At 34.4% G+C, this 22,656-nt stretch overlaps 1 protein-coding gene across 4 annotated transcripts in view; it reads right to left on the bottom strand.

The window, feature by feature from the left end:
- LOC136041926 (utrophin-like) overlaps positions 1–22,656 on the bottom strand; it is a 427,919-nt gene that overhangs the window by 124,159 nt on the left and 281,104 nt on the right. For all 4 annotated transcript variants that reach the window (XM_065726724.1, XM_065726734.1, XM_065726743.1 and 1 more), the window contains one exon: positions 11,178–11,358. In XM_065726724.1, coding sequence (XP_065582796.1) covers positions 11,178–11,358 — 181 coding nt within the window. The remainder of the gene's footprint in view (positions 1–11,177; positions 11,359–22,656) is intronic.

Here is a 22,656-nt window from a genome sequence, read left to right as displayed (position 1 = left end):
TGGAACTGGGAAAATTCAATTATATGAAGCAGTCCCAGGGAAGAGCTAAGCCAGCAAAAATAAAATCTGGTAACTAAATTGATAAAGATCAAAGATAAGTTTGATAGAGCGTCCATTTTAACAAAGAACAGCATTTTTCTTAATATTAAACACAAAGTCTAAAGGAAAACACATTTTATTTCATTTAGAGACAACATTTCAATCCATTTTAGAGGTGAGTAAAGAGGGAAAAAAAATCACAAATTTTGGCAACTTTGCAACGGCATTTCAGCAATTTGAAGCCTTAAGAAATGTAACCTCGGTCCAATAAGCCTTCACCCGAATTTGGTTTTTGACTATGCCTAATTTGCTAGATGCAGATTATTGCACAAGAATCTATGTACAAGATAGATCCAAACTATCCAAAAACCAAAGCTACGTGAAATGGTTGCAATTAAAAACGGACAACAATAGTTTATGATCAAGTTAATCTCAGATGGTGTGACTAAAAAATTATCTATCCAAATAATTAGCATAAAAAATACAAAAAAAAACTAAAACTACGTTCGCTTATCAAAATAATTTTGATTTTGATTATGCGCAGTATCTTCATGAAAAAGCAATGAGAAGCACATTCCAAATACGCATTGAAAAGAGCATAAAAATGAATGCCCAATTCAGAAGACGCAATGCACATTAAGTCATAAAGGCCAAATGACGCAATAAGATCCCTCCAGAAAATTTTTTATGCCTAGGAAAAAGCTCGTACTTTTTAAACTCACTCTCAACATTATGAAAATGCCGCAAGGTCATTATGTTTCATTGTTTTTTCTTTTTGGTCGAAGAAATTAAGTTCACATTCTATAGTTCCGTAATTCGAATAATGTTGACTAATCTCAGTACTTTAAAAACATCAACCACAAAATCCTGACTATTGGTCAAATTGCAAAGAGTCAAAACAAAAGCATTTTGAATATAACTTACAAATTCTGAACCCAAAAGGCATTACAAAGGATCATTTTAGTCTCCCAACAACTTCTTGAAATAATGGAGTTTTGCTGTTATATGTTATCCATTCTTTTTTCTGTGGTCCCAAGGTGGTAAATAGATTTGATGCATTAAAACTGAATTTAGTTTTTTCTCACATGAGCTGGTAATTGAAAACACAAGCTTCGAGCGTATATGCATTACCACGCCCACCTTCTTCTTCTTTTTATTCAACTGATATGGAAAAATTTACCGATATTACTAGAAAAAATAAGACATCATATTTGAGAGAAATAAAAGAAAAAGAAGGCAGAAATGCCTAAAGAGCATTTTCTGAATTTTCCTGTTCATAAGCAAAGACACAGAAACTAAGTTTTCATACTATATTTCCGAAAAGTCGGCTGTGGTGATCCAAACGGCTATATGTGATCCTTTTGTCAACTTTATATTTTACACAACACTACTAAATTAAATTTAATATTATGAATTTTTAAACACTGCTAATGTTTAAACATTAAACTTGTTTAAACTTCTTTAAACATAATTAAACTTCTAACATTATTAAACTTGATATTTTGTCATCACTGTTAAATAATATATGTTTGATTGACTATTTCAATTCACTTTCTTACAATTTAGCATTTTGACTATTGGGTAAATCTAAATTTTCGAAACAAATAAGCAATAAGTTTGAATATGTTGTCCAACACAATGCTGCCTATTATAATGCAATGTTAGTTAATATTAGAGTCTGATCAGAAATGCAAAATAATGGTCAGTCTCGGACACTGGATTTTAGGGTTGGAACAAAATATCTCAATGTTTAGCAGATTCAACCATAGACAAGTGCTGTCAAGAAGAATAATTGTATTTAAATAGGCTAGACCAGGGCTTTTTAAACTATGGGTCGCGACCCCATTTGGGGTCGCGTAGCAAAATTATGTGGTCGCGAGTGATAAGAATGCAATTTAACAAAAAATGATTTTTAACTTGTAAAATTATTGTTATAAAGAAAAATAACAATCATCGTAGATAAATATATAATAAAATCTTCTGGTTTGGAAAGACTGTTTATACCAGCATTTCTATTCCGATCATTATAATATCTTGTATAAATTTACTACGAATCAGAAGAAGTTATAGAAATCTATAAAAAATGTCGATTTATTTTTGTCAATCTCTTAAAACCGAAATAATCCTGATATATATTATCAACAAAATTTCTAAGTACTATTTTGAAGAAACTACATAAAAATTTCGTGTTATTTTCATTTAGCCATTGTATATTTGTGAACGAAGTTCATGTTATTCCGAGTTAGTCAGTTTGACCCTTTCGCGAACGACGGGACCTTACAGTCCCAGCATATAAAAATCCTATGGGCGCTTCTTAATTGATTAATAGCACCAGAATTGAACGAAGTGCTTCAGGACGCTGTTAAGGTCATAAATTGTATTAAGAGCCATGCCCTTAACAGTCGCTTATTTTCAAATCTCTGTAAGGATACGGATTCCAACTACACAATTTTGTTATTACATGTAGAAGTAAGATGGTTGTCAAGAGGTCAAAGTTTAAAAAGATTATTGTTATTAAAGGATGAGATCGAAATATTTTGAACTGAACGAAAATGTGAATTTGCTGCTTTTTTTCAAAATGACTTGTGGCTATCCAAGCTGTGTTATTTGTCAGATATTTTTGCGAAGTTAAACGATCTTAACTTGTCTTTTCAAAGAAAAAATTGTGATATAATTACTTCAAACGACAAAATTGAAAGTTTTAATAAAAAGATCAGCATTTGGAAAAGTAGGGTCCAAACAAATTCGTTCGAAATGTTTTCCAGTGTCGACAATTTTGTAATTGAGAAAATTCATCGTAAAACTTTTATTGCAAAAACTATTGTAGATCACTTAAAAGCACTAGAAATACAGTTCCGGACATATTTTATTTTAAATACTAATTTACAAAAAATAGTTTGAATTCAAAAGCCGTTTTGGATTGGCTTATGTGAGATTGATCATCTGATACTTAAAGCTCAAGAGGAATTTGCAGAGCTTTCGTGTGACTCAAACTTAAAACTACAATTCCAAAAAAAGCCCTTGACTGAATTCTGGATCGGAACTAGAACTGAATTTCCCACAATCACTGATATGGCGTTAAATGTACTTCTGCCATTCAGCACCACCTATTCATGTGAAGTTACTTTCTCAGCTTTAACACACATTAAATCCCAATATCGCTCAGCGATAAAAATGTTGAAGAGGTGTTACATCCAGCAGTTTCAAACATTACACCAAGATTTGATTTGTTATGCAATAAAAAATAGGCACATCCATCTCATTAAATTTTTAAAGTAAACTTTAATTTAATATTTACCACGCAACTACTTGGATATATTCGAGAGAATTAAGACGGTCAGAATCCACTTTTGTTTAGAAACTATAATAAAAACATTTCTAAAACATTTTGTGCAAATTTCAATTTTAGATTTTTATATGTTTCAAAACGAATTCTAAATTTATATATTTTCATATGCATATGTATATTGTTACCTAATAAATATATCATCAACAAATATTAATTTATTTTTCTTTTTTATTTGTTGGGGTCGCTAACAAACTCGAAATCATAAATGGGGTCGGGAATTACAAAAGTTTAAGAAGGCCTGGGCTAGACTATTGTTGTAATTTTTGCTTAAGCTTAAATATTAAAAACAAAATTTCCCAAGAATGATGTCAGCGAAACCCAACATACCTAGTCATATCTATTTGTAAAGCTGGTGAAAAGCAATAGTAGGAAAATGAGAAGAATCTACAAAAAAAGAGTTGATGTAGACGAATAGAGTATGATTTGACAGGCATTATGAAACAATTTCTAACGGATTGACATCTTGTAGACGTGGAACTTGCTTCTATTTCACACCCGCCACTGTTTAAACTCATACATCTCTTTACGCCCATTTATCTTCTCTAATATTCGCATCTTACGTGGCTTCCATGCACCTACTGCCTCTATTACAGCTTTGTAAAATGGAGGACCTATCCTCACCCAGGGACGCATTTTGCTACGGGGCCGGAGGACAACTACCCCCTCCATACCCCAGTTTGCCCCCACCCATCTGCTTAAATTTAGTTTGTTCAAAAATCATGTCAAAACTAAGAAATACCTGCATAATTCAAGCATCCAGAGAAAAGGGTTAGTTTATTTTAGTATATCGTAGCTTTATGGTACTATATGGCTCATTTTTCATTTTTCATTGTCGTTTTCACTTGATTTGTAAAAATTGGCTCCAAATTTCCCCCCCCCCTAGTATTTTGCTGAAATCACACCACTGTCTTCACTCCTATATCTAGATGGATATCTTTATACGCTAGCGATTCTTACAGCCTTCTTGAAGAAATACGGTTTAATTAAGGCTACAACTCTAAGATACGGCAATCCAAATATTCGGAAAATGACGTTCTGAGATGCTTAAAAAATAGCTACTAAAAATGAAAAGCTAATTTAAGTTTCCAGAAAAAGTTATAAGGTTGGAAACTAGAAGCTGAGAAAATTTGCAAGTTAATGAAGAGCTCAAAGTAGAATTCTCTCGCAAAGAATGATTTTAATCATACGGCAGATGAGGAAAAAGAAGCTATACACACCAGATGTTTCTAAGAGAGCAAATTATGAATCCTTTTTTCTAATTCTGAGAAGTGAATAAATGTCATTTGTATTATTAAATCCAATAATCCGTGAATTTTGCTAAGATCCAACCAATATCAAATATGAAGAAATCAGTGAATATTTGAAATATAACGTAGTTTTTTTTTTTCAATTGGAGTATCCTAGGAAAAACCATACCTACAACAGAAACAATATGAAGTCTTGAGCATCACGCGACTTTCTCATTTGAAATAATATATGCTAAAAGCCATACACATATTCATCACTAGTCAAAATAAAATTAAAAAAAAAAACAAGATTTTTTAACTGACAGTAAGGGGCGACATTAAAGCTTAAAACGAATAGAAATTATTCCGTATATGAAAGGGGCTGTCCCCTCCTCAACACCCGCTCTTTACGCTAAAGTTTGACTGTTTCTCACAACTCTACTGTTTAAAACAATAAAAAACTTTAGCGTATAGAGCGGGACATTGAGGAGAAGACCGCCCCTTTCATATACGGAATAATTTCAGTTCGTTTTAAGTTTTAATGCCGCTCCATACTTTCAGTTGAAAAAAACTTGTTTTTTTTTTTTATCTAGCTTCTGAACGTTTTTGAATTAATGCAGGTTTTGAATTTGGCTCACCGTATATGAAAAATTAAAACGAAAATTGTATATTAATTTTACTTTATACTAACTAATAATAACCTTATAAAACCTAAGTTTGATTTTTCCGGTTGCTTAAGAATGACTCCTGCATCACAAAGGCCGTTTAATTAGAATAATTAGTTCTTTTGAAATTACTCAAAAATGCTTTAGCGTAAAGAGCGAAGTATTGACGAAGGGATGAACTCCATCATATACGTAATAATTTCTGTTCGTTTTAAGTTTTAATCTTCCACTGGGTCGATACGATCACCCCTGGGGAAAAAAATATATACATAAACACGCATCTGTGATCTTTCTTCTTGCAAAAAATACAAAATTCAATATTTTTACAGATGGAAGCTTGAAACTTCTACAACAGGTTCTCGAATACGCTGAATCTGAGGGTGTGATTTTCATTAAGATTCTTAATGAAAAAAAGGGGTGTTACACCCTTTTTCGAAAATAAGGCAAATTTTCTCAGGCTCGTAACTTTAGATGGGTAGGACTAATGAAACTTATATATTTAAAACCAGCGTAAAAATTCAATTCTTTTCATGTATCTATTGATGTGAGAATTCCGTTTTTTAGAGTTTCAGTTACTATTGAAATGGGTTGCTCCTTACTTACATTTCGTTACCCCGAACTGTTTGATAACTTTGCGAAAGCACTGAAATAGAATTCCTTGGGCAAGGATAATTGGTGAACCTAATCTTTGCTCAACTTCGCTTCTCAAACTTGCGATTTTTCCTAAGTATAGACAAATGCGTATTTGCCTATTGTTACAAAACAAATCTTGTAGCAAATTGACAGAAGTTCGAACTTGCAAATTTGGAAAGATGATGATTCATGATTAATAACGGGCTCCCTGACTATCATTTTTCGTGGCTCCGAAACATTCACCGAACTATTTAATCTACTTAATTAATTTAGTTTATTCAACCTATTTAGTTTTCGTGTTCTATAGTTTCATTTTATTTGGATTTATTTATTTATTAATATTACTGTTTTTTTTTCCTTATTTCTCTTCTCTCTTTGAGTAAATGGCTATTTTAATTTTTTCTTTCCTTCTCTGAATAAAGGTAAAGGATACAGCATTAGACTTTACAGTCCCTGCCGGCGGTGTTGTTTCTTGGTCCTTCAGCCAGGAAGTGCAATGGGGGGTTGGGGGCCAGCCATCCTGTGCTTTCGCACACCCTTCCTGTTTACCTTCCCCAGATTTCTCCAGGCACCCATTTAGAGCTGGGTCGACTCTGGCTAAGCTTACAGAGTCACGCCACTGACCCCCGTCCCAAACTGAATAATTGGGTACACTGGGATTCGAACCCGCGTCCTCTCAGACAAAGGATCCCGAATCCAGCGCACCAACCCACTCGGCCAGGACGGCTTTGCTCTGAATAAGTGACTCGTTTGTCTTCCCTCTTCTTGACAGGCCACTGAGCCTTTGGACGAATAGTAAAAATGTAATATTGTATGTGTATTTTATGATGAATACATCTTATTTTACTAAATACATGAGCTAATACAAAAGGTTGTGCTTTGTGTATAAGTGCAAAAAGGTATTTAAGGTCACTTTAACTACCTAAATGATAAGTTAATTACTTTCCAAACCTTTAATCTTTTCTTTGTGTGGAGCTAATCAATTTGGAATCGCTCAAAAGAAATATCCTTTAGCCCCAATGATGGGCAACATGCTACCTGTGTACCACACATATCTTTGGTAAATGCTCTAAGGACGCTCTGATTTGTGTTTTAGATTCGGAAATACAAATTTTGATATGAAAATAAAAAGGAAGTAACAGAAAATAAAAAGTGGAGATGTAGCTTTTGTTGCTTAAAGCATTTTGAAAGATATGGGAAAAGATCAGTCGCCCACCATTGCTTTAGCCTTTGCTTTTCAGAGGTCCTTATGAAGGATCTTTATATAGTCAATAGATCTTTTGATATCCGCTTTTTGCTTACTATAGCTAATATATTATAAAGCATATCGTGTTCAACGATAGCAAATGAATGAAAAAGCCCACCAACTACAAAGATCTTTTGTCGCATTTCCCTTTACTTTATTGATTTGATGTTGGAGGTGTAAAATTTCAATTACACAGCTATCTTTTCCAAATGGTTCAGGAAAACTAGCGGAATTGCCATGAGTTCTCGAGGGATTCCTTTTTGCAATATTTTCAACATCAATCTTAAAACGACATCCATTCCTTCCAGCAACAAAAGTTGAATTAGACTTTAAAATTAACGGCAGAGGTTTTTCACTACTTTTCCTTTGAATAACAATTTCAAAGACAGAAAATTACCTACTCACCGTTTTATTTCTCATAAATAAAGGCCTATTAATCTTTAACAGTCCAATTTCAAGTTTACTGGCTAACATGTCGTTTTAAGTGGAAATGCACTTAATAAGAATTTTTTACGATAACTTCCAAACGCCAACTAGATTAGGGAAATAAGGGGTTTCTAGTCATTTCTTAGCACAAAGAAGACCCCCTCCCTCATGACACACTCTCGAATAGAGCCAATAAATTCAACCTGGTTTGGATGCTTATATTTATTTATTTTTAAAAGTTTAGTCACACAAGATGTGTAGGCTACGGTGAAACTGAAAAAAGGACTTAGGGAGTCCTCATGAAAAACGCGAATTATTAAGTGTTTTGTCGCTTGATTTTACATATTCTAAGCTTTTCAAAGTTTACCATGCGTCTTCAAATTAATTGAAAGCGTGCTTCTAGGGATTTCAAACTTTCTTTTGGCAGTCTTCTTTCCCCAACCCTTTATAACTTTTTCCAATTATACTGAGTCCGATGGAAAGAAAGAGACGCCTAACTCAGGCATTTGATAAATTCAGTATCAGGACAACGCGGTTCATTTGAGGATGTCTTTAGTGTTAATGTTCAGTTAAATTGACGCGTAAGAAATGATAAAGATGAAGCTCTACTATTATCATAGTACACTGTCATGACCCCTGAGTGCACTATTATTCCATTCCCCAAAAATGTTTATCTTTTATACAGACTAAATATCCAATATATAAATCGTATTTTTTTTTAACCAGCCTCTGATATTCTTGTTTTTGAGACATAATAGTAACGCAATAATCATCAAATACGAACATCATTGACTTGACCATTGAATCACGAATATATTGTTAACTCAATCATTCAAAATGAAGTACAAAAAGTTTCTACCTACTAATCCCTTCATAGTTTTACGAGGGGATAAACTTGAACCTGGGAAAACTGGACAGAAACGTGATTGTGTCATTCATCTTCCATCTTGTTTACGAAAAGTGAAAACAGGTCAAGAGTATGTCCTTACAAAGAAGGAAATAATTACCCAGATAATATCTTGAAGGAGAAGACCATCCAATGCGAGATTACTTCTATCTTGAGGTATAAAGTGTACCAGAAAGGTTTCAATCTTAATTAAAGAATCTACTTTTACAAGAGCTATTACATTTAAAAGATTAATAATAACAACAAAACAAACGAATGGTGTAAAACAACCTTGGCTGAGACTCTGATATTGATAAAAGGTTCAGGACAAAAGGATTTAGCCTACTTCCCTCTTAAGTGTGGGAGTGTTATGCAAAAAATGAAGAAATCGACCAAAATGACTCCTATACATTCTTTATCCGGTTTTGGGAACAGCACGCAGGATCTTATTTAAATCTATTAGCAAATAAGTTAAAGCAAAAGTTTTTTTAACTGCTGGTAAGGAGCAACATTAAAATTAAAACTAACAGAAATTATTCCGTATAGGAAAGGAGTTGTCCCCTCCTCAACGTCCCGCTCTTTACGCTAAAGTTTGACTCTTTGTTACAGTTCTACTGTTTAAAATAATAAAAAACTTTAGCGTAAAGAGCGAGGTATCGTGGAGGAGACGAACCCCCTTATATACGTAATAATTTCTGTTCGTTTTAGGTTTTAATGCTGTTCCTTACTTCAAGCTGAACAAACTTTTTTTTTATTTTCTCATCGTTTTTTTTTTTTTTAATAATGCTAGAAAATCCTGTAGCCACTTCATGGAAATTCTCTTCCCTCATGATAAATTCTTCCATGGAAAGATTCTCCCAGGTAACCCACTTTTAGGGGTGTTTCCCCCTATTTTCTTAAATGAGGCAAATTTTCCCAGGCTCGTAACTTTTGATGGGAAAAACTAAACTTGATGAAACTTATATATTTCAAATCAGCATTAAAATGCAATCCTTTTGATATAACTACTGGTATCAAAGTCCCAGTTTTTAGAGTTTCGGTTACTATTGAGCCGGGTCGCTGCTTATTTACGTTCGCTACCACGAACTGTTTGATAAATTTGTGTACGTTTTTTAGTTTTCGTTTTTGACTACCTGCCAAGAACGGAATCTAAAATTATAATAAAGGGATTAATTGCACATTTTTTAGAGTCGTATTCCTTCTTGTAAAAAATGTTAGAGATGCAATTAATTCACAATTGGGCATAGTAGAGCTTGCTAAAATTACCGTATGTACTACCTTGCTTGGATATATTCCCAATTTTCCAGTCAAGTATAAGCTTTGTCAGTCTTCTATTTTTTGAAGTAGCAAATATAAAAGAACATTTCACCTTAGGTCATGTATTGCAAGTGGATTTAAAATTAATATGGTCAACACATGTTTAAATCTCATGCAGTTACATTTTAGCGTAATAACAGTTTTGGAAGGAAGAGAATGTTTCTTTTTTTGGAGGGGGAGGGAGGGCTAAATCTCAATATTTTGGAGGTACTCACACTTCATGAAACCTCGACACACCACTACATTATTAGTAGATATGTATTTGATATACTGCTGTCACGTAACAACTTTAGAAATTTCGCCTTCGACTTTTTCTCACAATTTTATGGAATTAAAATCATTAATATTTGCCTTTAAGGGCACGATATTCGAGCATCTAGCACTAAAACATTAGATTATCTTGTCGTTGGTATAAAAACCAGGTGGAATTTTTGTTTGGTATCTTTCTGTTTTCAAGCAGTAACACTGCTAAAATAAAAACATCTGAAAGCGGAAATTTTTTTAGCAACAATGAGACTTTATTCAAGTAAGAAATATGAAGAGAATCTTATGCAAAAAAATAAATATTCTTTACTTTAATGAATGAAAGTTATTATGCAATAAATAGAAAATGAAAATTATACAAAATGAAAGCAATTCAATGCAAAGTGACTTTTAATTTAGAAAAAAGCAGACAATACAAGTTAGATGGTGTTTTTCACGACATCTGAACTTAGTGACGTAGATGACAATAAGAATAAAATTTTGAAAAATTTACTGACTTATCAGTAATGCAAGCAAAGTTTTTTTTTTGATGATGATGAATCTTTCAGGATATGGAGTTCATACAGCGAATTTCATACGGCAAGTTGTATTTCAATTATTTCAATTTGAATTTGCTGAAAACTCAGTGCAGTTAGACTGTTTATCACCTTACTACAAGACATCTCTCTGCATGACCCTACAAAGTCCAGTCAAAAAAGATACTTGTAATCACAGCCAAAGGAGAAGGCCACATGTCTTCACAAAAGACATACTACTTTTCCACAACATAAACAATAAACAATTTATAAAATGGGGACTGAACAATCCCTAATTTAGAGCTATATCTTTTGGGACAAACCAAACCTGCCCAGAAGATATAACAAAGCAAAGCTATTATTACTTTTTTGAAGATCTTTATATCAATCCTCAGTAAGATCAGACACAAAAACCATGCATTTGAGTTGTGCATAACAAATTAAGATAAATTAAAAACAAGATATTTCCACCATAAGTTCAACGGTCGTCACCACTAGATTATAAAATGCCAAAATCTTTAACAAAGCTAGCATGCACAGATAGCGAATTAATAACTATCAGAGAAACGAAGCAAAAGGAAACCTAGATAGAGAAAAGACAAGCATATTACCTTGATTTTGGAAAATATCCTTTCCGGAGTGGCTCTGTGTCCCCCTGGTTCTGTTTCACACTCCACTGATTCCAACATTGACTCAGCGTCAGAAAGCCAAGCCATAAAACGATCCAGTGATCTGTCCAAATGATGAAGAGTGCCGAAGGCTGCATTAAGAGCCTTGCCCCTGGTGGTAACGCTAAAACAATTGCAATTATAAAAAGACAGAAGAAATCAAAACTAATGCAAAGAAAGAGAGAGAAATTAAAAACTAAGCGATCAAGATTAAACTTGATAAGGGCTAGTTTGAAATCTTATATCAATCAATATCTACGAATTTGTTACAGCAAATTTGTTTTCGAAACCAACTGTTATCGTTAAGATTAGTCGAAATAATAGTTAGGGTTTCTTAATCAAGTTCAATTAGCGATTCTTCCTCACTTGAGAGTACTTTACAAAACGTGCTTTTAAATCTTCAGCTCATATAGACTAGAGTTTGTTCTTTATTAGGTTGCCTCTGACCCCTCAATCATGATTCCTTTTGATAAGATCAAAATAAGATTAAATTTTTGGCAAAAATTACATCTTCATAGTAAAGATGATAAAACAGACAAAGATTTAGAAACGTTGCGTCTTTGGAAATTGGGATACAATGTCATATTTGAATAGAATAGAATATATTTTACTCACTGCAATAGCTGGAGCTAACATGAGCATGTCATGACACAGAAAATAAGACCTAAAACAAATAAACAGCTCCACAATAAAAAATTGAGGCAGCAAGTGCTGCTTCAAGGTCAATAAATTAAAATGAGTCATAAAAAATATTAATATAAATCAAGAATCTATTTTCACAATTAAAATAGCGACCGTTTATACACAATATTTCAGGATAATTAAGTATATAAATGGTTGGTATATTCAAAAACAGTTATAGCCAAACAGCTGAAATAAACTGCATCGAAGATTAAATATTTTTCAAGGTAATATTATTAAAATACCGAATAAAATAAGGGAAAAATGATTTGCAATATCTCTCGGTACTAGAGGCTCGGTAAGGCATTAACTGTGGACAATTATTTTTTATATCGGAGTCTAGTAACTGGTCCTTCAATGGGGTGGCTCTCAAGGTCGAGTAGTAGACCACGATGAGCTGGATAATTAAAACAATTTAGTCCAAATCGATATCTCAACTCATGTGTACGATTATCAAGTGAATTCAAGTTGAGTTGTTTTAGTGCATCATCATATGTTGAGTAGTTATGTCCAAATATAATTTTTACAGCTCTTTTTTGTATTATCTCAAGTCTATCTGATTGATCTTTCGTCAAACCCGGATGCCAAGCTGGACACGCTTCATAATAGCATCATAGTTTTAGCAATAGCTGTAACCTAGCAGAGAATGAAAATAAACAGATAAATCCAGTGAGAAAAAACTCTGTAACGATTCCTAGCAACGATTCCAGCTTCGAATGAATGTTGTGAAGGTCTAGCTCTTCACCAATGTACTATCGATGTCATAACTTATTATGGCTTTGACAAAAAGCTATAACATAGTCTCAAATCAGTATTTTCTTAGGGAGACATTGTTAGGGTACAGGCGCCAAAAGACTACTCTAAATTATTTTTACATTTCACTAAGTTGAGTGTTTCAGAAAATCTCAATTTTCGATTTATAGATGGCATCCCCAGCAGTTATTCTATTCACAAACTCTTCCTCTATTTTCAAGAATAAAAAGGAATTCTCAAGGTGATTATAGATATGATTAGTTTAAACATATTAGAATACTGAGCACTGCAAAAGTATTTCAGAAATCATGATTCCAGCAACCGCTACAATCTAGCAGAGAATGAATCACGGCCCATACTGAACAAGGATTTAAAAACACATTAAAAAAGAACTGTCTAATGAGAAAAAACTGCCATTTGTAGCTGATACAGGAATGGTAAAAATTATTTCGGCTAGTCTTGATTGTAAAATATTATTTTGAAAACAAATCAATTGGAATTTTAAAAAAAAGCCTTCAACCCATCGAAACAGGTTTGGAGTCAAAACAAAAAGAACACCACTGAAATCGCCATTGCTCAAATCCTACTACAGGAAACTGAAAGCTTAAACAACAAGGAAAACTACTCTTTTGCATTGGTAACACATAAGTGCCCTCTTTTTTACTTTTTTCTTCTTCCCCGCTAGCGGGACACTGGAACATCATAGAGCCCTGCTTGCAGACTCATTTGAAAGGAAGTTGCAATATTTCGTCCCTTTTGTAATTAGCGAAAGATAATATTGTAATATTGTAAAAAAGAGGATTGTAAAGTAGAAAATACTGTAAAGATAGGAAATATTATAATATTGCACAACACTACAATATTGTAATAAAATACTTTCAGGGAATACTGAGTGGGGTATTGAACCGCATCGAAGCACACTATGTCGATGTAAGCTATAAAAAGGGCGTAACGACTACATCTCAGAAGCAGCTTAGAGCATTAAGTTGAAACTTTCAGTGCATGTTGAGGGGGATTTTGAACCAACCAAAAGGTACTATATACATACTACTACTACTACTACTTCTACTGCTATTACTAATATTGCTACTAAGGCTAACGGTAATAAGGAGCTATTTTCAGGGTTTTTTTTTGGGGGGGGGGAAGGGATGAAGTTGAATCAAACTGAAACATCCAATTTGCATGCAGGCTGTCAAAAGTGCGTATCCGCAATATCTCAGGAACAGCTCAGAGTAATAGGTTGAAACTTTCAGAACCAGACTAAAAAGACACAAGATGAATACTATTACATCTGCTATGACTAATACTACTACTTCTATCACTACTGCTACTCCCAATACTCCTACTGTTACTTCAGCTACTACCACAACTACTACTGCTAATTAAAGTATTAGGTAAACTTTCAGGGAATGGTGAGGGCGGTATTGCACTTAATAAAACATACTATGTACACTTACGTTATCAAAGGTGTGTATTAACAATATCTCAGTAACGCTTTGAGGCATTAAGCTAAAGCTTTCACGGCTACTAATATTACTACCACTTGTGTCTATACTTCTTGGGACTTATTTGGGATTCCATGAACTTGATTATGCCTTTTTAAGGAGGTCTAAGAGGAAAGGATTTGGCAAATAACTTTTACTAGATGTTTTTGAAGCTTATTCTGAATATAAAGTTCTTTCAAAGATATAGAATTTCATTCAAGGTTTGGTTTACAATTAAATGCTTTTGCTTAGTATTAGCACGAGTTGCTGCTTACTTGCATTTTGTTACTACGAATTGTTTTAAAAACGATGAACAAACACAAAATACAACTTTTTTTTATGTAGACATCGATTAAAACTAAGCTCCTTATAGCACTTGATTCACTCTCCTTGGAAATTCCCCAACGGCATTCATGGTGCTCCCCTAGTCGTCCCCCTTTGTGGCAGTAAGCATATGAATGTAATGTTATAAGTTAAAAGAAACATTTGTCTGCAATTTCTACATGCCATGGACATTTGATTGACATTACTGCCTCCGAAACTGGGGAGTTTATCAGACAGTATCTGATAATTTGAAGTCCATTTGCTATCTTAAAATTTTCAATCGATAGCAACTTGGTCCTCTTTGGGGCAAAATTGTGGTTTTGTGCCTCAAAATGGCAGAAAACGTTACTTTAATGTGACACAATATTTTTGGCTACTTAAAAAGGGTGCTGGAATTTTTTATCTTCGTTTATATGAGGCCTCTCCCGATTATTCAGTTTAAGACGACCACCACTAAAAAGAAAATAAATAAAACATGCATCGGTGATATTCCTTCTCGAAAAATTCGGCATTTTTGCAGATAGGAGCTTGGAACCTCTATAGCAGAGTTATCTCATATGTTGAATTTGATGATGCAATTTTCATCAAGATAAATTGGCTTTTCTAGAGGTTCTTAATAAAACCGGGTTTCGGTACCTGAATTTGCCCTCTTTAAGATCTCAAACCGAGGCAGTAGTTTGATAATCTGGAGATCTAAAGGCATCTAAATTTGCAATAGCAGCTTGCTGATTCTGGTTTTATCTTTTTAATTTGGTTCTGAACAGCAGCACTAATTCACAAAACTGTTGTCGGAGAAAGAATTTCTGAATTTCGCCTTTTCCGATGAACATGCAAGAATGTACTCTCCAAGATCTAGGACGGGCGTATATCTGATGTTTATTTTTCCAATGAAAATACATAAAGGATAATTTTTGAAATCTAGAGTCAATTACGAGACCCCTCTCCTATGCCAATTGGAATGATTGTTCAGAAAGGAACAACATTGAGGAACAGCTGGGCGTAGTGCGAATAGAGAATGGCTTGACTGATTTTTTCTATCTTAAAAGTGGTTTAAGGCAAGGTTGTGTCTTGTCCCCGACACTTTTCACTATAATCATTGACTTTGTCTCAAGACATTGCCGTTTCCGTGGAGGAATTGAATTGTGCCCAAGACAGTCGCTCCAAGATGGCAACTTTGTAGATGATGTAGCCTTGATTTCTCGCTTTCAAGAAGAAGCCTCGATATCGTACTTTCAAGAAGATATGCAGAATCTTCTTTGACTCAGACCAGGAAATTATATCATTGAAACTGTAGATTAACCCAGTAAGGTCCAACCAGTGAAATTGAGGAAGTTCCAAGAAAATTAAGACAAGTGATGAATCAGTGGAACCACTGTCTAATAATATTACTTCAGCTGTCATAGGCTCCTCAGAGAGAATATTTGGCTACAAACAACCTCATCCAAAAAGACAAAATTCTACTCCGGGATGGAACAGTAAATGCCAGAAAGCCTACCTAGAGATGAAAAAAGCAAAAAATAATTTCTCTAGATACCCCTCAATTGAGAATAAAATAGTTTTTAAGCAAAAGACAGCAGAATACAAAAAGACACTGAAAACTGAGACACAAGATGGATAGAGAAAGCTCATTGAAGACAAATTTGGCCACAACATTCCCGTTCAGAAGCTATGGAGAAATTTCCAGATTTTTTCAGGCAAAAAAAGAAGGAACCCCATCCCTGTAGAAATACAGATGGGTAGGTCCACAGAATCTTCAACCAATGGTAAACTTAATTTCTTATTAGAAAAGTTTCTGAATGTAGTTACTCCATTACAGTACACACCCCACCAACCTAGTACCAACAATAGTACTGCCCCCTTTCCCCTTTTTAGCTCCCAGGAAGTTAAAGACACCATTTCAAAGCTCCAGCCTGGTGCAACTGGCCCTGATGGAATTCACAATTTGATGCTGAAAAATTTGCCAGATTCATTTGTTGAGCTACTGACAGAGCTATTCAACAGATCTGTCATAGAGTCAGCAATACCATCTGGATGGAATAAGGCAATAGTGATCCCACTCCTCAAGGCAGGCAAAGACCCTAAGCTAGTTGATTCCTACCGCCCCATATCTCTCACTTCTTGTGTTGCAAAACTAATTGAGAGGGTAATAAAACAAAGAATTTTAACCCCTTTATCAGACCACATCCAAATTGAACAGCTTGGCTTTTTACCTGGAAGAAGCACCACAGATGCCCTAGTTAGACTAGAACATCTAATAAAACTTAGTTTCAAAAAAGGAAAAGCTGTCCATGTAATATTTCTAGACATGGATTCAGCATTTGATAGAGTTGATGTGGGGCAACTAATCAGAAAGCTATCTGTAATGGGTTTACCAGACCTACTGGTAAATTGGATCCACCCAGTCTTGATGGGCAGGGAGGTTCAGGCTTCCTTGGGTGGCTCCTACTCAGAGTTTAAGAGAAAAGCTTACAACATTGGACTCCCTCAAGGATCTGTTCTAAGTCCACTTATCTTCTCGGTGTATTGTCATGATATAAGCCTGGAAAATGTCCTTGAAGCAGAGCTGTTTCTGTATGCTGACGATATTGGTGTTGCAGTTGTGGGGAGAGGCCCTTTATGCTTACAGTCAGCCTCCCAAAAAACTGTAGATACGCTATCAATTAGGGCAAATAGTAATAATATGGTTTTTTCAACCCATAAGTCAGTTAGTGTGTTGTTCCACAAAATACATAACCTGGCTGCTTTCAAACCACAGGTGAAACTGAATGGACAAGGGATTGTAGTTGCAGAACATGCACGCTTTCTGGGAGTTATATTTGACCATAAAATGACATGGAAACCCCATCTGGATGAGCTGATTGGCAGTCTCAAACAAAGACAAAATTTCATTAATGCTCTCTGCCTTGGAAGAAGAGGTGCCCCCACAGTCTTTGCCTCAACTATTGTCAAGCCAGTGGTGATATCCAAGATAGACTATGGATCATTTATATACGGATCAGCTAAAAAATGTCCCCTGAAATCTACTCCTATTGCAGCTATGTATTGTGAAGCAGGGATCCAGTCCCTTCACTCCAGAAGAAAATATCTCCTTGCAAGATATTTTGAAAAGAAAATAAGACTCAGGAACCACATTATCTACAAAGAAATTATTAGCCACCACAACCCTGACATCCACTTTAAACCAACAGAGATGTCTTCTTTCCAGAGATTCCTTAGCCTTCCGGGCATGGATGAGTTCATGGAGAATGGCAGGCTGTCTGTCAATTTGGATGACGATTTGCCTAGTGCCTCAAAAGGAATTAAGGAATTGATTATTCCTAAGATCACCATCAAAAAAGGAGGGCCTCCCCAAAGCACCGATGAAAATCATATTCCCAGGAAAGTTGGCAGAATATGAGGAATACATTCAAGTTTACACAGATGGATCAAAGACAGAAACAAAATGCAGTTGTGCAATAGTTATACTCTCCCAGAGCCTGTCTCTTTCATACCGTTTACCCCCTAACCTGACAATTTTCTCTGCAGAGCTTATGGCAATTAAGTTTTCACTTCAAGCCATATCAAGCCAAACAGAGAGCAAACATCAGAAGTATATTGTCTGCACTGATTCACTTTCAGCTCTGGATTACCTCTCACACCAGCAACACCAAGCAAGAAATGTTGCCATTGAGATTGAAAATTTGGTTACTCAACTTGCAAAAAAGGGTATATCTGTTCTATTCATATGGGTTCCAGCACACTGTGGTATAACAGGAAACGAATTAGCAGATCAGGCTGCAAAACAAGCCTCCCAACTAGGCCTGATCACTCAAACCCCTATTACTGGTCCTGAACTTTTTTCTTCAATCAGCTTAAAAATTTTGGAAGAAGAGGCCTGGCTCCATTCTTCCCATACTCAGCTCCTCGATCTCTATGATTATAAGCAGCCTTCAAAAGAAATGTACCTCACATCTCGCATCCTTTCTACCTGCCTATTTCGTCTTAGATGTGGCCATGCAAAGACAAAATCAACACTATTCCAGTGGAAAATGACTCCATCCCCCAACTGTGACAAATGTGGAGTGTATGAAGATATACGTCACATCATCTTTAACTGTAGAAAATATGAAAAAGAGAGAGAAGTACTAAGAAATTGCTGTGAGAAGGCATTTAATGAATTCACAATGCGTTCTGTTCAGGGACATCACACGTCTCCTCCTTGGGCTAGAAAACTAAGCACAAACCTATTAGGTAGAAATTTTCAGTAAGGTGTCAGGTTTTAAATAGAATGAAAGAACGACTTTGCATAGATTAATTAAAAAAATAAGTTTTTACAAAAGAAGTTTTTCAAAGAGCAGAAATAAAGTCAAAATGTAATTCGAGTGCAAACCGCCATTAATAAATAAATAAAACCCAAAAACGAAGAGAAATTACACTGTATAATGAAGTCAAATTAAAAAAAAAACAAAAACAGAAAATACTACAAACATGAGTAGGGCTAACCCCCCTATGGTTTCCAAAAACCAGAACGTCATTTGTACTTTTCTGAAAACAATTTTCATTTCAAGCTGTGTCTTTTGATTTATCATAACATCAACAAAAAGAAAGAAATAAAATCACCATAATGACCAAGATTACTGAAAAGAGCTTATTAAATGTAGATTGACAGTTTAAAATAAGTTGACATTCATTCTGAAATTCTTAGCAGTTTTTGGATTTAATAATGTTATAAAAGATAAATGTCTAAAAAATATTTTACATTCAATAAACCGTAAATGACGTTCTAATCTTTTAAGATATAAGGGGCGTTACCCTACTCTTAGCTACATTTAAGCCTAGGCAAGAGTCGGGTAAGACGGACCCGGGGGAAAGACGGACTTTTTGTCATTGCTCGACTTGAGCGTCACCTTTATTTATCACTCTTAGAGCTAGTCACACCGGCCATCTAGTGGCAAGTTTTGGAACAAAGTTTTAGAGTTGAAGGCAGTCTTGTCTTCGAGAAAAATATTTTATTCATTTTCATATTTCCGAAACCGGCTTTTGAGGAAAATGTTTTTCTTTTCAGGTGTTTATTATGTTCTGTTTCATGCCATGGTACTTATCAGTACAGATATGGGGGTCTATGAGAGTAAGCGAGACGTGAAATTTTCATCGCAGCGCGATCAAAATTTTGTCGATGCTTCCTCTCTCCTTACAAAACTACACTCTTCTTATTTAAAAGCTTTGCTTACAGCATCTCTAAGTCTATTAAGTATAATCATGCTCATTAATTTGCTTCCTACAGAAATCTAAATAATTCTTCTGTAATTATCGCACGCATTTTTATCGCCTTTATTAAAGGGAAAACAGAAAGAAACAAGAACTACATTTTAACAAACTTATATTAATAGACCCAAATATTACCAAAGGGGGGGGGGGGGGGTCAAAAACACATTCAAAATACGAAATGCTATTCTTTGGAAGATATCGCTAATGCTAATGTATCTTCATTTTCAATATCTGACTTCAAGCAAGAATCTCTTAACCACTGTGTGGAAGTAACCGTTAACGAAGGAATTCCTGCATATGTGACTATTATGGAGTCACATAGACAACAGAGATAAATAGAAAAGTACATAGGTAAGACTCTTCCAGTTCAGCACAGCTTCAGCCAAGCGCTTTTTTGGCCTTTTAGACCGAAAGAGCGTGTTATTTAAAAGGAGTACCTTTTCATATTTGTGGGATGCGAAATATTATTTCATCAAATAAATACAAAATTCATTTCTAGCAATATAAGCTTTACGCACGTTTTTTCTTAATATAATTATAATAAAAAAAGAGATGGGGTCAAGTCTTCTTTTTTTTGTGAGCTTTGTGTTACCTCAATTAATTAGTTTTAAACAAAAGATTACGCTAAAACTAATAGCATAGAACAAAATCAAATTAAATACACTATAATATAAAATCATTTTTCTGCCACTCGAAAAAAAGATTTTTTTAAGTTTGAAAACAAAATCGAGGGCAATCATGACAAAAAAAGATCCTGAACATTTCTGGTAATCATGAAGATGTACTCTTATGGTCGTCACAAACAAGACCCAATAAACAACATATAAAAAAAACGAAAAAAAATTTACTCGTTTAATAGGTCAGCTAGATTAAAAAAAAACTTTCTTAATGTTATCTATAGTAAGGAAAAGAAATAATTTGTATGGAAATAAAATGAGCATAAACAAGGTCACTAAAATAAAGCAGAAAAAAATAGAGATTTTCAAAAAAGGGAAGAGACATATTGCGAATGTTTAGAATTTTAAACAACAAAAAACCAAAACTTGTACTCTAATTTAAACTCCAAATAGAGATATCCATTACAGAATATGCACAAGAGCAATATGTATAAAATGTTGAAAAATTCTAAGAGGCATTATGAAATTTTTTGATGAAATGTTAAACATAAACGTACACAGACTTGACTTTCAGAAAACAAGTTTTAATTTCATGAGGAATAAGATGACAATGCCATCTAGAATTTAAAATCCGATAGAGAGCGCTAAAACTGCTTATGAAACTCCACTTTTAATAGATACCTTAGACTATCTTAACCCGCAATCACGTTTTGATAGCAGGGTAGCTAAATTTGTGCGAGGCAAACTACATTTAAAATTGAAATTTCAAATTGTATCTCTTCTCGTGCTCTGTTTATTTGTAAACCTAAATTTCAAGTTTTAGGCCAAAACCCCTTTTCGATTCTACACAAATGTTTTTGTGTGATTTCCTATCTATGTTGATGCTGTGTTGGAAAGATTTAGGAGAAGATGCATAGTTGCAGACAAGATACCGATAAATGACAAAGCATAGAATAAAAGGGTTACTTTTCCACGTTTGTTTCTGTTAAATTTTTTACTGTTCAGACACGAATAGGACAAAAACTGATAGAAATTTAGCAGTTTCAGCAAATTCAAATGAAAGAATAGAAAATTATCAATCTAATAGTCCGTTCAGAGGCATGGGAAAACCAACGAGAAAGACTGATCGGTACGAGGGGAAAAATGTTCAAACGATAGGTGCAATATTTTTCCTAAAACGCACAGATAACATGCACTTATCGACAGATAAGAGATAACTTATCTCTTACACTTATCTCTTACTCTCCAGAATATGATTATGGATAAGAACCACCAAATCTCGAACTTTTCCGTGCTTAACAGTTGACATGTTTTCCACTTTCAAAAATGTCATCTCATTTTTTAATCGACGGCACGCGAAACCACAGGAAAATTGTAAAAATTACTAGCACCAAAACCGATTGGCACTATGAGAAAAAACGAGTTTTCCCATGGTGCCAATCGGTTTTTGAGCGTTTCCTCATGCGTCTGAAAAGGTTGTAAGCCTCTTTCGGTCTGATCTGATTCTCGTTTTGCCAACAATACGCCTGAAATGATATTCTGATATGGGTTCTTACCACTGCGCCAAAGAGTTGGCTTTAGTGAATATTATTTTCCCACAAACCATTCAAAAAAACCTACCGAAAACGGCGAAAAAAAAATATTGTCCTATACCTATTGCATGAAAAATGACACCTGGAAAAGAATGACATCTGGCCTATCGATTTAGCACGACTCTATTGTAAAGCTCACAGTACCATGTGCAGTGGAGCGGTGCACAATCAAGTCAAAACGGTGAAAAATAGTACTATAAGCAAAAGGATTGAAAGTGACAATGAGAGCAACAGTCACTGCCATGTACGAGTTTAGACAGAATGAGAGTCGATAATCCCATAGGGGTTCTTTTTGCCTTTGTTTTGAAAACTTATTAAGTTGTTAGTCCTAACACTAACGTTAGATTTTGTTTTCATCGGCTACTAATATCATCTACCTTTTACCTTTTTTGTCCTTTATTACATCTTTTACAATGATTTTAGCAAAATATTGTTTCCGGCTATTCAAACACCATTCATTCATCAACCAGTCTTGAGCCAGGCCCTTTTTTTTTTTTTTTTTTTTTTTTTTTTTTTTTTTTTTTTTTTTTTTTTTTTACAAAAATTGAAAATAGGAACCTAACTCGATGAAGAAAATTCATAGAGAAGAAAACTAAGTATTTTGAACTTTCAGAATACTCGACTGCTGCAGTTGCAGACTTCTATTCCAAGGAAGGAGTAGATGCACAATTGTTTTTATTTTCTTGGTTAGTGTTTTATAAATACCAGAAGACTCTAAAATCAA

Source organism: Artemia franciscana, chromosome 2 (genome assembly GCF_032884065.1).
Source record: "Artemia franciscana chromosome 2, ASM3288406v1, whole genome shotgun sequence".
Lineage (NCBI taxonomy): Eukaryota > Metazoa > Arthropoda > Branchiopoda > Anostraca > Artemiidae > Artemia > Artemia franciscana.
Note: the sequence above shows the minus strand (reverse complement) of the source record. Positions and strands in the feature narration are given on the sequence as shown.